Source organism: Hemiscyllium ocellatum, chromosome 17, assembly GCF_020745735.1.
Source record: "Hemiscyllium ocellatum isolate sHemOce1 chromosome 17, sHemOce1.pat.X.cur, whole genome shotgun sequence".
NCBI lineage: Eukaryota > Metazoa > Chordata > Chondrichthyes > Orectolobiformes > Hemiscylliidae > Hemiscyllium > Hemiscyllium ocellatum.
Window position 1 is genome coordinate 70592310 of NC_083417.1, and position 16505 is coordinate 70608814.

General features: G+C 42.1%; 1 protein-coding gene across 1 annotated transcript in view; it reads left to right on the forward strand.

Moving 5' to 3' along the window:
- The first annotated feature begins 6655 nt into the window (after positions 1-6655).
- The window catches only part of hydin (HYDIN axonemal central pair apparatus protein), an 888678-nt gene continuing 878828 nt past the window's right edge, over positions 6656-16505 (forward strand). Inside the window, exons 1-3 of the mRNA XM_060837518.1 lie at positions 6656-6757; positions 9365-9502; positions 10143-10208. Coding sequence (XP_060693501.1) covers positions 6656-6757; positions 9365-9502; positions 10143-10208 — 306 coding nt within the window. The remainder of the gene's footprint in view (positions 6758-9364; positions 9503-10142; positions 10209-16505) is intronic.

Genomic DNA, 16505 nt, shown 5'->3' on the forward strand with positions numbered 1-16505 from the left:
TTCTTGTTAGCATGTCGAATGAGCCAGAGGATGAAATGGAACTGGTGAGCAGTGCAGCTGTGAACCAGCGTGAAGTGGAACTGTTGGAGAGAAAGGTCAAGAGTGTGTATATGACAATGCACGGCACTGTGTGTGGATCTCAGGAGCAGCGAGAACAATGATCTGTGGAACATTGAACAACATAGATACCTATGATCCTGGGTGGATTCAAAATACAAAGGATGAAACTTGATTTGGAATCCACGTGCGGTAAGTCTGAGCCAGAGGCAGTCACTGAGGAATGCGATGTGGCTGTGGAAATGAGTTTTAGCAAATACCTTGTCAAACACCAGAAGTCACAGTGAAATTAATGACGGTGGACAAGAAGAAAGATTGGAGCAGAAATCCGTTCGGACAGAGGAGCAGAACTTCTTCAAGTTTGGCATTCCTGAAGGAGATGTGGCAGTGAGTTAAATGATAAATACTCCACTAATTGGTGGATGCCTCGGCATGGAGAAGACAGAAGCTGGGTGATGATTGACAGCTAACTACTCATAACATTCAAATTTAAACCAGACAGGTTAGCTCTAATTGATTAAGGTATTACCTGAACTACAGCATGTCTAAAACCTGTTTTGTTGAGTTAAATTTGATACATTTTGTGCACATACTCTTTCCGACTGCAAAGAACAAGGCCTTGTCCATCAATATATGAAGCTTCCAGTATTTTTAAATGCATGCCGCACTACAAGCTTGACTAACAATCCTAAATTGGTTGTCAAAGTAATACTGCAAATACACAGAACTTTTAGTCAATGCTGAATCACAGAACCACATCTAATGTTGAAAACTGCATTTTGTATTTTGAAAGCATAGTTTGGTCAGATGCAGTCATTGCCTTGTCTATTGTGAATAGCTGAAGGGAGATTCTGTTTGACAGAATCCACCTGTATTTAGGGTTTGTCCTTCATAGATGAGATTACACTGGGGAACAGAAGTGGTGCAGAATTTGACAGTGAGTACAAGGTCAGAAGTAGAAAAGAAATTGATAGAAACTGTAGTACAGGAAAAACAATTCTTGACTTTGAAATATCCTGTCGGAAGGTAGAACTACAAAGACATTAACACATAGTCAAGGGATCGGCAGAGTAGGAATCACATTTAGATTACAATGAGATCTTGATCAATTGTGACAATGGGCTGAGGAGTGGTAGATGGAGTTTAATTTTGACAAATGTGAGGTATTGCATTTTGGAAAACAAATGAGAGCAGGATATAAATAATTTATGGTAGGGCCCTCGGTAGTGTTGTAAAACAGAGATATCTTGGGGTTCAGGTCCATAATACTTTGAAATTTGCGTCACAAGTAGTCAAGGTGGTTAAGAAGATGTTTAGCATACTTAACTTCATTGCTCAGATATCGAGTACAGGAGGTGGGACATCATATTGAGGTTGTACAGAACATTGGTGAGGCCTCTTCTGGAGTACTGTGTGCAGTTCTGGTCAACCTGCTTTTGAAAGGATATTATTACATTGGATATTTCTAGGAATGGAGGGTTTGAGTATAAAAATAATAGGCTGGGAGTTGTTTTCACTGAAGCCTTGGAGGTTGAGGGGTGACCTTATAGTGTTTTATAAAATCATGAGGGGCATAGATAAGATGAATACAAAGGGTCCCTGAGGTGGGGGAGTACAAAACTAGGGAGTGTGCCTTTAAAGTGAGAGGAGGAAGTTTTAGATTAGATTAGATTCCCTACAGTGTGGAAACAGGCCCTTCGGCCCAACCAGTCCACACCTACCCTCCGAAGAGTAACCCATCTAGACCCATTTCCCTCTGACTAATGCACCTAACAGTATGAGCAATTTAGCGTGACCAATTCACCTGACCTGCACATCGTTGGACTGTGGGAGGAAACCAGAGCACCCGGAGGAAACCCACACAGACATGGGGAGAATGTGCAAACTCCACGCAGACATTCAGCTGAAGCTGGAATTGAACCTGGGGTCCTGGTTCTGTGAGGCTGCAGTGCTAACCACTGAGCCACTCTGCCACCCTTTTAAAAAGGATATGGGGGCAACTCTTTTACAAACAGTGGTTCATGTGTGGAATGAACTGCCAGAGGAAGTGGTGGATCCAGGTACAGTTACAACATTTAAAAGACATTTGGATAAGTACATGAATTAGAAAGGTATGGAGAAATATTGACTAAATACAGGCAAGTGATATCTAGCGAAAAGGATAAATAGGGTGGTCACTAGGACTTTAAACTAGTGAGTTGGGGAAGGGAAGGGAAAATGACAGGAAGCATGGTGGTAAATAAAAAGGAAAACAATAGGTTAGCATGGTACACTATGAAAGAAGTGAAAAGGATGGATAGCTCAGGAGATATTATTATTGATGTTGGAATTCATAAATTACTTACACAAACTAGCATAAGGGCACTTTACCTGAATGCTTGTAGCATTCGTAACAAGGTAGATGACTTAATGGCACAAATCATCATGAATGAATGTGATTTAGTAGCCATTGCGGAGACATGATTGCAGGATGGTCATGACTGGGAGTTAAGTATCCAGGGGTATCAGACTACTTGGAAGGATAGACAGGGAAGTAAGAGAGATGGTGTAATCTGATGTTTAAGGACAACACCAAGGTGGAGATGAGAGATGATAAAGGTTCTAAGGAGAATATGGCTGAATCCATTTGGATGGAAATTAGAAACTCGAAGAAGAAAAAGTCACTGATAGCTGTAATCTCACGTAATAATATCACATTGAGGCAGGCAATAGACAAAGAAATTAACTAATGCCTGTAAAAATGGTATGGCAATTATCATGGGGGATTTTAATCTACACGTCAATTGGTCAAACTAGGTTGTTAAGGGTAGCTTTGAGGAAGAGTTCACTGAATGTATCAGTGATAGTTTTCTTGAACAGTATGTAATGGAACCGACAAGGGAGCAAGCTTTCCTAGATCTTGTCCTGTGTATGAGACAGGAATAATTAATGATGTCATAATTAGGGATCATCTTGGAAGGAATGATCAGGATATGGTTGAATTTAGAACACAGATGGAATGTGCGAAAATAAAAACCAATACCAGGGTACTGTGTTTAAACAAGGGAGACGACAATCAGATCAGGGAGGACCTGGCTAAATTAGACTGGGAGCAAAGACTTTATGGTGCTCAGCAAAAGTATATTCCAGTGAAAAGGAAGAGTTGTAGGAAAACGGGTAATCTGCCATGGGTGTCTAAGGAAATAAGGCAGGCTATCAAACTGAAAGAGAAGGCATACAAAGTGGCCAAGATCAGCAGGAAACTAGAAGACTGGGAAATCTTTAAGGGTCAACAGAAAGTCACAAAAAGCAATAAAGAAAAATAAGACAGATTATGAGAAAAAAACTAGCTCAGAATATGAAGACAGATAGCAAAAGTTTCTATAAATATACAAACCAAAAGAATGGCTAAGCTAAACACTGGTCCTTTAGAGAATGAGAAGGGGGATTGAGTAATGGGATATGAGAAAATGGCCAAGGCATCGAACAGGTATTTTGTGTCAGTCTTGACAGTGGTGGACATGAATAACATGTCAGTAACTGACAAGGAGATAAAGGTAAGTGAGGACCTGGAAACAATCAGTATCAAGAAAGAGGAAGTGTTGGGCAAGCTAATGGAGTTAAGGGTAGACAAATCTCCTTGCCCTGATGGAATGCATCCCAGTGTGCGAAAAGAGATAGCAGGAGAAAAAGCAAAACCATTTTTGGTAATTTTCCAAAACTCACTGGACTCAGGGGCAGTTCCAGCAGATTGGAAAACAGCAAATGTGACGACGTAGGGAGGTGGACAAAAGATGGGGAATTATAGACCAATTAGTTTAACATCTGCAGTGGGGAAAATGCTTGAGCCATTATCAAGGAAGAAATAACAAGGCATCTTTTAGAAGTTGTCCCATTGGGCAGATGCACATGGATTCATGAAAGACATCTTTTGGAATTCAATAAAGACATTACAAACACGGTGTACAATGGGGACGCAGTAGATGCGGTGTATCTAGATTTCCAAAAGGCATTTCACAAGGTGTGCACAAAAGGTTGCCTCATAAGATAAAGGTGCAAGGCATTATGGGCAATATACTAGCATGGATAGAGGGTTGGTTAACCAACAGGAGGAAAAGAGTGGGAATAAGTGAGTGCTATTCTGGTTGGCAATCAGTGACGAATGATGTGCCTCAGGGATCAGTGTTGTGACAGTAATTATTCACAATTTACAAAATGATTTGGAATTGGGCACCACATGTAGTGTGTCAAAGTTTGCAGATGACACTACAATGAGTGTTAGAGCAAAGTGTGCAGAGGACTGTGAAACTTTGCAAAGGAACATAGATAGTTTAAGTGAGTGGGCAAAGGTTTGGCAGATGGAGTACAATGTTAGTAAATGTGATGTCAGCCATTTTGGTAGGAATAACAGTAAAAAGGACTATTACTTGAGCGGTGAGAAATTGCAGCATGCTGCAGAGGGACCTGAGTGTCCTTGTTCATGAATCACCGAAGGTTGGTCTGCAGGTGCAACAGGTAATTAAGAAGGTAAATGGAATTCTGTCCTTCATTGCTACAGGGATTGAGTTTCAAAATGGAGAAGTTATATTGCAGCTGTATAGGGTTCTGGTGAGGCCACACTGAGAGTACTGTGTGCAGTTTTGGTCTCCTCACTTAAGAAAGGATGTACTGACACTAGAAGGGGTACAGCAGAAGTTCACTTGGTTGATTCCATAGTTGAGGGGGTTCACTCGTTGATTTCAGAGTTGAGGGGGTTGGCTTATGAGGAGAGACTGAGTAGATTGGGATTATATTCATTGGAATTTATAAGAATGAGTGGGGATCTTATCAAACTACGAAGGGAATAGATAAGATTGAAGTAAAGAGAATGTTTTCACGGGCGGGTGAAACTTAGACAAGCGGGCATAACCTCAAAGATAGATAATTTTTTTGAACAGTAAAAGAATTAAAGGTTATGGTGAGAGGGTGGTTAAATGGAGCTGAGGCCACGAAAAGATCAGCCATGATCTTATTGAATGGCGGAGCAGGTTCGAAGGGCCGACTCCTGCTCCTAATTCTTATGTTCTGTGTAAGTGGACTAGTTTAGTTTGGGAACATGGTCAGTGTGGTTTAGTTGGTCTGAAGGGTCTGTTTTCATGCTGTATGACTGTATAACACATTTTGGAAATTCCTCCCTGCAACTTTCCTCTTACTCTTGAAGCCAATTTAACACCAACTGGAAAAAAGACACAGATACGTTTTCCGCAAAATTAACTTCAATGGATGGAAAATCTTAGTCAGTACACATCATTGCTGAAAACAACAAAAAAAATCTTAAAATCCTGTTTTAAAAATCGGAGCAGTCTCTCCAACTCCCAATTATTTCTGTATCTTATGATCAAAAAGCTTATGATGATTAAGAAGTTCATTCTTTGATGAATTTTAATGATTGTACTAGCCAAGAAAATGTAAACACCAAAACTGTTGAAAACAAGGAACAGTTGGAAGTTTAGACTTATGATCAAATATTTCTGTTGAAATACAAATAACTTTGTTCATTATCAAGTGAAGTACATCAAAGTAGCCCACATGAGCAATAAACACTGGCAATATACCAAGAGGTTGTATTTGCAAGAGCATTTGTATCCAAGTGTTTGGCCTGGTAAAAACAACATGTAATTCTTAAAAAACAGAAAATAAAGCACAATGTTTTGTCCTGTCCTCATGCTATTTATCTTGAATTGTTTGCATTGAATTTCAGAAAATTCATTTTTAATTGCAAAATACTTAAGGATAATACAGGGGACGGTTTAAGGCTTTTGGAATTAATTAATAAATCTGGAATTAAAACCTATCATCTCAGTAATGATGACAAGGAAACTATCATTGATTGCATTGAAACCCATCTGCTTAAGGGAAGGTTTTCTCCCATCTTACCCAATGTAGCCTCCATATGTGACTGTGGTCTCATTGTATTGTGGAGCACTCTGGTCCCCTGTGAAATGGCCAAGCAAACCTCTGAGTTTTAAAGAAAATTATGGGTGGGCAACAAACGTCAGTGATGCTCACACCCCATACACAAATGAAAAAAAAATTGAGATTTATTCCAAAATAACTCTGGTGTTGCCCATAACCTGCAAAAGATTAATCACCTTGGCTACTCGGGATCAGTGTGACAATTACAAACCAGTGTATTTTTGTGAACAGTTTTGTTGAATGCAGTAGTTACAATGGTATTGGGGGTCGGGGGCGGTTTGACCAACAGGGGTGGTGTAGGCTGACAGTGCAATTAAACAACAAAAAGACTGCGGATGCTGACAACAAAAACAGAAATTGCTGGAGGAACTCAGCAGGTCTGGCAGCATGTGTGGGAAGAAAGCGGAGTTGGCCTTTCGGTTGAGGTGACTCTTCATCAGAACCGTTTATCCGGCCAGTGGCGGGGTACGAAGTGATGCAGCGACTCACCTCGGCCGCTGGCGGCCGTGCTCGGACACCGAGCCCTGAGGCGCAGGCGACATGGCGGGCGGGCACCCGAGGACCGCTTGCCCCGTTGCCGCGGAGATGACTCACGTGACGCGGTGCCCTCCAATAGGGAGGCCCGATACTAGCGGGTGGACGTGAGCAGCGGCGGCGCGTTGCCATGGTGTCGGCGGCCGGGTGGAGAACACAGTGCCAGCGACGCCGAGGAGCCACTGAGTGCCCACTTGTAGAGGTTATTTACCCTCCTCAGGGTATGAGCCAGGTGGATAAAGTTACCCTCAGCATTTTTAGTTTTATTAGGCAACATTTGTTTTCCATTTTCCTCAGAAGGGAGAGGGGTGGGTGTGTGGGGCTGTCTGGTTGAGGTACAACAGCCGAGGGTAGTGGGCTGGCAAGTTAGGGACACAGTTTACTGGAGGTTAGGAGGAGATTTGAGGATTTTTTTTCACCTGGAACTCACTGCCTAAAAGACTGGTCGAGGCAAACATCCTCTCAAGGCAGTCAAGAACTATGTGGATGAAGACTTGAAACACCATTTACACACAAGGCTACGGGACAGGTGCTGGAAAGTGGGGTGAGAATAGATGATGTTTGATGACCGGCATGGACACAATGGGCCGCAGGGCCGCTTTCCATGCCGTAAAATCTCCGCAACTGTTATTTCACACATGGTTTATGAGTGTCACTGGCTGGACGAGCATTTATTATCCAGTCCTGATGAAGGATCCTGCCTGAAACATTTACTCCTGCTCCTCGGATGCTGCCTGATCTGCTGTGCTTGTCCAGCAACACCCTCTCGACTCTGATCTCCAGCTTCTAAAGTCCTCACTTCCTCTCCTCAAGAGGCTGAATGTTCTATTCCTGCTCTTAATTTGTATGTTTGTGTGTGGTCACTGTCATTTGAAGTAACTTTATCTAAATAATGTTGACAAAGAGGGTGTACTTTTAATTTCACATTATTATTTTCTGATTAAATTTTATTGTTTCTTCCAGGCACATAAAATGTCATTTTTTATTGATACAAAAATTGTGAGTTATCTGAGTGCAAAAAATTCAGTGGCTGTAGCTGTGGTTACTATTTTCTGTCAACAATGAGCCATGGGAAGCTAAGCTAAGGTTGCCTGTTGGTAGTTGCTATGCAATGCGTAACTTCTGTGAGAGACAGTGAAATAGCACATTCTTATCTTCATTTTAAAATGTGCATTATTTTATTATCATTTTAAAACAAGAAAAGCAGAACACATAAATTTGCAAGTGATATTTCCGCACAGATATGCTTCTTTGCAGCAGGGATAGATGAATATTGAAGAAGAAAGGAGTTTGAGAAGGAAAGCGTCACAATATGCTAGAGAATAGATAACTTGTGAAATTAGAAAGTTGAAGGCTTTGATGCTGTTGTCTGTAGGACACTGGTACATTTGGCTTGAAGCAACCTGTGCTACTGAAGTTGGTGAATGATACAAAGCTATTCACTTAAGGCAACTTGCAGCAAACAGGTTGACTTTGCCAAAAAGGCCTAAAGACCAAATGACTACAGTCTCCTTTCCTGCATTCTGATAGGAACACTAATGTAAAAAATGTACTGTTTTATTTCAAAAACAATTACAAAGAATGCTGGAGAAACACAGCAGACCTGGCAGCATCAGTGGAGAGAGAGAAACAGAACTCACATTTGAGTTCAGCATGACTCTTCTTTAGAGTTGTCAGTTCCAAATCAGGATGGTGAGTGACTTGGAAGGAATTTGCAGGTGGCGATTTTCCCACACATTTGTTACCTTTGACTTCAATGTGGTAGTAGTCGAGGGTTTGGAAGATGCTGCCAAAGGGGCCTTGGTGAATTTCTGCAGTGAACACTCTTGCAACTGAAGGTGAGTGGTGGAGAGAGTGAACATAGTGCCAATCAAACTGGGTGGTTTGTCCTGGATGTTGTCATCTTCTTGAGTGTTGCTGGAGCTGCACTCATGCAGGCAATTGGGCAGTATTCTTGGCTTGTGCCTTGCAGATGGTGGACAGACTTTGTGGAGTCAGAAGTTGAGTACTCACCACAGTATTTCTAGCCTCTGACCTGCTCTTGTGTTCACAGTATTTACGTGGCTAACTGAAGAAGGATCGCTGGACTTAACAGAGTCATACAGCATGGAAACAGACCCTTTGGTCATCCATACTGACCAGATATCCTAGTGTGAACTATTTCTAGCCCATTTTCTAGCCCTGGCCCATATCCCTCTAAACCCTTCCTATTAATATACCATTCAGATGCCTTTTAAATAATGTAAGAGGAACTGCCTGTATCACTTTTTCTGGCAGCTTGTTCTGTACATGTACAACCCTCTACATGAAAAAGTTACCACACGGGTCCTTTTTAAAATTTTCCCCTTACATTAGACTAGTTTTGAACTCTGCTTTCTCTCCACAGATGCTGCTAGATCTGCTGAGCTCTCACGATTTTAGTTTTTATTTAATTTCTTCAGCACCTGCTGATCTTTGTTTTATTTATATAATTAGTTCAGTCTTTGAATTTACTGGATCACTAACTACGAGTTTCTATCAAAAGTTTCAGTCAGTTTAGAAAAAAAATCAGGAGGAAGTGAGGACTGCAGATGCTGGAGATCAGAGTGGAAACGTGTGGTGCTGGAAAAGCTGCTATGCTTTTCCAGCACCACACTTTTTGACTGGGAAAAATATCAGGAATGTTGATAAGTACACAGAGATATCAACTTGAACCATCTTAAGCATGTGGCAATTTACCACAGTGATCTTGCACTCGGGAAGAGCAGCATCTTCTTGGGATCCTTTCTCTTGTTTGACTTAAAACTGCATTGACCTTTCTTTCATTTGTCTTGCAGTGTTTTGCTGAATATTTCTGAAGCAATTAATGGCTGCTAGCAATGTGGAATCAACTGATCGAGCAATACAGAGCACCTTCAAATTGCCAGAAGGAATTAAAAGCAAGGTGGTGGATCCTGGCAATCCAAAACTGGTCAAAAGAGAGGAGAAAAATGTTAAGGTATGAACAAAAGTGAGCACTTTAATCCCAAAGTTACAGCTCCCTAGATTCAACAAGGATACAGCAGGATATGGAGGGTTAGACAGAAAAATAGAAGATGGAGCTAAATCTGGACAAATGTGAGGTGATGCATCTTTGAAGGTCAAGTACAGGTGGAAATTGTTTAGTGAATGGCAGAACCCTTAGGAGTACTGATATGCAGAGAGATCTGGGTGTGCAGGTACAGAGATCATTGAAGGTGGTAACGCAGGCAGGTAAGGTAATAAAAAAGGCTTATGGCATGCTTGTCTTCACTGGAAGTGGTATTGAGTATAAGGATAGACAGGTTATATTGCAACTTTATAGAGATTTAGTTAGACCACATTTGGAATATTGCGTACAATTCTGGTTACCACACTACTGTGGATGTTTTGGAGAGGGTACAGAAAAGATTTACCAGGAGGTGGGGGAAGCAGATACAACAGCAGCATTCAAGAAGCACCTGGATGAATACATGAATAGGAAGGGAAATATGGATTCTGGAAGTGAAGACAGTTTTAGCATGGGAAGGCAAAATGTAGCAGTGCAGGCTTGGAGGGCTGAAGGGCCTGTTCCTGTGCTGTGCTGTTCTTTGGTCTTTGTATTTGTTTTTCACCTTCAGTCTGGAACTTATCATCAGGCGAACTTCAGAGATCTGCTGAAACTGGAGTCTTTGATGTCATGTTTGGTCAGTCACAGATCTGTCAACTGTACCTGGAACTCCCTGCAACAGCTTCTGCCATGTTGCATCAAAAGACTTGCTGTTTCGAATGCTGTTAAGTTTCTTGCTCCTGAATTTGATAATGGCTGCTGACCAGAAAGAAAGCATCCTATCTCAACTTTGACATCTTTCTCTATTGATAGTTTTCCTTATTCCATTCTCTGTTTCCTTGACCCCTCTCGCCTAAATATCACTGATCAGTTGCCCCATGCTATGTTATTTCCTTGAGCTGCTGTTTCTTCAACACCACATATAGTTGTCCTTGTTCTCGTCCTACTCCAGCCCCCAGCCACAACTTTCTCTGGTTTATCAATGACATCTTAGGTACTGCTTTCCTCTCTTATCTGGAATTGGAAAAGTTTATTTATTTTGCTTCCAATTTGCACCCTGCTGTCATCTTCATCTGGTCTATCTGACTCTTCCCTTCCCTTCCTCGACATCTCTGTTTCCATTTCTGAGGATAGACTGGCCACTAATATCCATTATCCATCCACTTACTCCCACAAATGCCTTGACTATACACTCTGTTTCCTGTAAAGATTCTATTCCAATCTTCCAGTTCCTCCATCTCTGTTGCATCTGTTCTAATGATGCCAGCTTCAGTAGGGGAGCAACTGAAATGTTCAACTTCTTCCTCAACCAATGATTCCCTGGCACTGTCATTGACAGAGCCCTCAGCTGGCTCTGACCCATTTCCCTCAATTTGGCCATGACCTCTTTCCCTGCCACAACAGTGATTGTGTCCCCCTTGTCATCACCTACCATCCCATCAGTATCCACATGCAAAGGCAGAAGTCACTTGACACCAGGTTATAGTCCAACAAGTTTATTTGAAATTGCAATCACCTGACAAAGGAGCAGCACTCTGATTTCCAATAAATCTGTTGGACTATAACCTGGTATTGCGTGACCTTCTGACTTTGTCCACCCAGTCCAACACTGGCACATCCACATCACATCCAGAGGGTCGTTAGCCACCTCCAGCAGGATGCCACCACCAGACACATATTCCCCTGTCCTCTCTTGTCAGCCTTCTGCAAGGACTGTTCTCTCTAGGACAGCCTGGTCCACTCCTTCACTCTTAACACGTTGTCACAGCCTCATGCAATCACAGAAGGTGAAACTCCTGCCCTTTTACTTTCTTCCTCCTCAGTATCCAAGGCCACAGACATACCTTCCGGGGAACCAGTGTTTTATCTTCACTTCACTCAATCTAGTCTATGGTACTCGCTGCTCACGATATGATCTCCTCTACATTGGGGAAAAGAAGTACAGACTGGGTGACTGCTTCGCAGAATGTTCTGTGCACAAAAAAAGACCCTGAACTTTCAGTTGCTTGGCGCACCATCTTCCATAGCCCGTATCCGTGTCTCAGTCTTGCTGTCGTACTCCAGTAAAGCTCAGTGCAAGCTGGAAGAGGAGTACCCCATTTTCCACTTGAGAACCCTGCAGCCTTCTGGACTTAATATCGAGTTCAACAATTTTAGGGCTTGAGCATCTTTCCCCATGCTTTCCTCTACTCCCACACTCCAGACCTTGACATTACATTGGTTGGTGTCACGCTGTCAGTCACTAATAGACCCCATTAGCAGCTATTCATTTCTCCAGATTGACCTTTAGCCCTTTAGCCACTCCTCTGTCAGTCCAACTGGTTTTCTCTCTCTTTGGGCTCTATCTCCCACCCCCACCATCCTCCCACCCCCAACCCCACGCACACAGACACAAACACCACTACCACCATCCCATTTTCTGTGTAAAAACCATCCTTTTCCAAGCTGCTGTCAGTTCTGAAGGAGGGTCGCTGGACACAAAATACTATCTCTGATTTCTCTTCGTGGATACTGGCAGACCTGATGAGATTTTCCAGCAATTTCTGTTATGGTTGTGCTAATTGGACAGATCCAAAGTATTTTCCTGACTTATACCATGCTGACTTTGGAAGATACCACTCAAGTAGCCTTATTGTTCAACCTCTTAAACTTTCATTCCATCCCAATCACCCCAGCCCCAACAACACAGTTGTTGATCTTGAATCAGCTTTTCACCGTCCATAACTTTGTCATAATAAAACCAATGAATATCCTAGACCTCGTTCATTGCTGAAGATAACTTTGTCCTCCCCTAAATTGCTATGCTTGGCTTCTGTCATTACAGCTGCTTCAGAAGTGTTCATGCCTGAACAGATTGCTTAGAGCATGCTCTGAGCATAAGTTGGCATTGTTCAAAAAGTTAAGATTATTTCTTGGATTGGAGGGGATTATAATTGAATAAAATCGATTCTTAACATGAAAATATTCGATGCGAACTGGTGGGGGTCTATAAATGAATAGAGATGGTTGGACTAGAGATTATGTCAATACATGCCATGGATTCTTATTCAAAATTTTGATTGACTGTCATAATGGATCAGTGAACATTTATTGGAAAGCTTCTCCCTCTCTCTCCTAGTCAACATTTCTGTCAACCTAGCCATATTATTCCAATGGCACTCCAACATTAGAATTGCTATTTTGTTTCTTGTGCTGCTGCATGCAAACAGCGTTAACACTGATCAACAGGTAGAAACAAGCAATCTCTTAATTTTCGCATACCTGCTGTGTTTAATGTTTATGCAGACTGTTAACTAAATAAGCTGCATACACTCTCTCAACTGATGAGCTGACATTATGAAAGCTTGCCATATTGTCTTGTTTTAATTATCTATGTTTTACATTTATGAAATCCCACCCACATAAATTTTAATTGGGGAATAATAACACCATTATTTTTGCCTGTGACATTTTTAAAGTATTGAATTTCTTCTCAGTTGGGGTGGGTCTGATTTCAGTAAAGATTTTACAGAAAGCTACTTTATTGTGTTGATAACTAACACCTTGAGGCTTTTGTCAAAGCTGGTTAACAAATGGAATCACAAATGAAGTGTAAGGAGAGAGGATAATGATGTATTTCGATAATGTTAGTTTGGTAAATTGTGATACAGTGGAAACCAAACTGTGGCTGAGACACTTTGACATAGCTGAAAACGTATGGAAAAATTGTTTTTAGTCTCCCAAAAATAATGCTGACTGAATCTATAGAATGTTTTGCTAAAATGTTTTATGTCCAGCTTGACCCATACAAAAATTGCCCCAGATATTCTGATGGTCAGAGAGTCATTGGAGCAGTGCTGACTGGAGTTGTGTGTCAGAGCCTGCAGAATCCCCAGTGTAGCTGTTTCTCTGGGAATTGCTCAGGAGATTTAAATTAATTTGGCAGGGTGTTGGGAACCGGTGCTCTGGATCAGACGATGGGGTAGCTGGTGAACAGTGGATACAACGTGTAGAGTCTGAGAGGAAAGGTAGACAGTTATAGGGCAAAGTTTCAGTGAGTGTGATGGGTTGAAGTGTGTCTATTTTAACGCAAGTAGTGTCAGGAATAAGGGTGATGAACTGATAACATGGATCAGTACTTGGAACTACGATGTTGTGGCCATTATGGAGACTTGGCTATCACAGGGGTAGGAATGGTTGTTGGATGTTCTGGGATTTAGATGTTTTTAAAAGGAATAGGGAGGGAGATAAAAAAGGTGCGGAGTGGCATTGCTAATCATGGATAGTAACACAGCTGCAGAAAGTGAGTTCATCGAGGAGGATTTGTCTACTCAGTCACTATGGGTGGGTGGAAGTCAGAAACAGGAAAGGTACAGTCACTTTATTGGGAATTTTCTCTGGGCCCCCAATAGGAACAGAGACTTGGAGGAGCAGATTGGGAGGCAGATTTTGGAAAGTGCAGAAGTAACAGGATTGTTATCATGGGTGACTTTAACTTCCCTAATATTGATTGGAACCTCCTTAGTGCAAATAGTTAGGATGGGGCATACTTTGTCAGGTGTGTCCAGGAAGAATTCCTGACTCAATATGTAGATTGGCCAACTGAGTGGTGGGGGGAAGCATACTGGATTTGGTGCTTGGCAACGAACCAGGTCAGGTGTCAGATCTCTTGGTGGGAGATCATTTCAGTGATAGTAAAGCTCAAGGAGCTGTGATCACTGGAGAGGGATAGGAGCAAACAGCATTGGAAAGTATTTAATTGGGGGAGGGGGAAATTAAAATGCTATTGGGCAAGTGTGGAGCATAAATTGCGAACAGATATTCTCAGAGAAATGCACAACAGAAACGTGAAGGTTGTTTAGGGAGCACTTGCTGCAAGTGCTGGATAGGTTTGTCCTACTGAGGCAAGGAAGTGATTGTGGAAGAACCTTGGGGATCAAGAGATGTGAAACACCTAGTCAAGAGGAAAAAGGAACCTTACTTAAGGTTGAGGAATCAAGGATCAGACAGAGTTCTAGACAGTTACAAGGTAGCCAGGAAGGAACTGAAGAATAGATTTAGGAGAGCTAGAAGGGGGCATGAAAAAGCCTTGGCGGGTAGGATTAAGGAAACCTCCAAATAGTTCTACCCTTATGTGAGGAATAAAAGGACGACCACGATAAGGTTAGGGCTGATCAGGGATAGTGGAGGGGACTTATACTGGGAGCGGAGGAAGTACGGGAGATCTTTAATGAATACCTTGCATCAGTATTCACTCGTGAGAGGGACTTTGTGATTTGTGAGGACAGTGTGATATGCTTGAAGAGGTTGATGTTAACACAGAGGGTTGTTCTGTCAAGTTGAAAAACTTGAGGCTAGATAAATCCCCTGGGCCAGACAGGATATACCTAAGATTATTTCGGGAAGCAAGGGAAGAGATTGCTGCACCTTTGGCAATGATCTTTGCATCCTCATTGTCCATTGGAATAGGACCAGATGACTGGAGGGTGGCAAATGTTATTCCCTTGTTCAGGATTGGGAATAGGGATAATCCTAGGAATTACAGTCTTATGTTAGTGGTGGGCAAAGTATTGGAGAGGATTCTGAGAGGCAGAATTTGTGATTATTTGGAAAAAAACGTAGTTTGATTAGACATAGTCAGCATAGCTTTGTGAGAGGCAGGTCACGCCTCACAAACTTCATTCAATTCTTTGAGGATGTGACAAAACATATTAATGAAGGTATCACAGTAGGTGTGGTGTTAATTGATTTTAGCAAAGCGTTTGATTAAGGTTCACCATGGTAGGCTCATTCAGAGCATAAGGCGACATGGAATACAGAGAAATTTGGCTGTCTGGATACAGAATTGGCTGGCCCATAAAAGACAGAGGATGATAATAGATGGAAATTATTCAGCCTGGAGCTCGGTGACCTGTGGTGTTCTGCAGGGACCTGTTCTGGGACCTCTGCTCTTTGTGATTTTTATAAATGACTTGGATGAGCAAGTGGAAGCGTAGGTTAGTAAGTTTGCCTGTGACACGAACGTTAGTGGAGTTGTGGATAGTGTTGAGGGCTGTTGGAGGTTGCAACGAGACATTGACGGGATGCAGAGCGAGGCCTGAGAATTGGCAGATGGAGTTCAACCTGGAAAAGTGTGAAGTGATTCATTTTGGAAGGTCGAATTTAAGTGCAGATTATAGGGTTAAAGGTAGGATTCTTGGCAGTGTGGAAGAACATGGATCTTTCGGTTAACGTCCATAGATCCCTCAAAGTTGCCACGGAAGTTGACAGGGTTATTAGGAAGGCGTATGGTGTGTTTGCTTTCATTAGCAGGGGGATTGAGTTTAAGAGTTGCAAGGTTATGCTGCAGCTCTGCAAAGCCCTGGTTAGACCACTCTTGGAATATTGTGTCCAGTTGTGGTCGCCTCATTTTAGGAAAGATATGGAAGTTTTGGAGAGGATGCAGAGGAGTTTTACCAGGGTGTTGCCTGGACTGGAGGGCATGTCTAATGAAGAAAGGATGAGGGAGATTGGGCTTTTCTCATCGGAATGAAGAAGGATAAGTGGTGGTAGTAGTATACAAGATGATGAAAAGCATAGATAGAGTGGATAGCCCGAGATGGAAATGACTATCATGAGGAGGCATAATTAAAAGTTATTGGAGGAAGGTTTAGGGGAGAAGTCAGAGGTAGGTTCTTTACATAGAGTGTTGGGTGTGTGAAATGCACTGCCGGCAGTGGTAGCAGAGTCAGATACATTAAGAACATTTAAGCTTCTCTTGGTTAGGCACATGGATGATAGTAAAATGAAGGGTATGTAGGTTAGTTTGATCTTAGAGTAGGATAAAAGGTTGGCATAATATCGAGGGCTGAAGGGCCTGTACCGTGCTGTGCTGTTCTGTGTTCTAAATTTAATTTTCCGAAGGTCAATTCATCTTACCTGACATTCTCAGAAAGAGTCCATTAAAGTTGGAGAA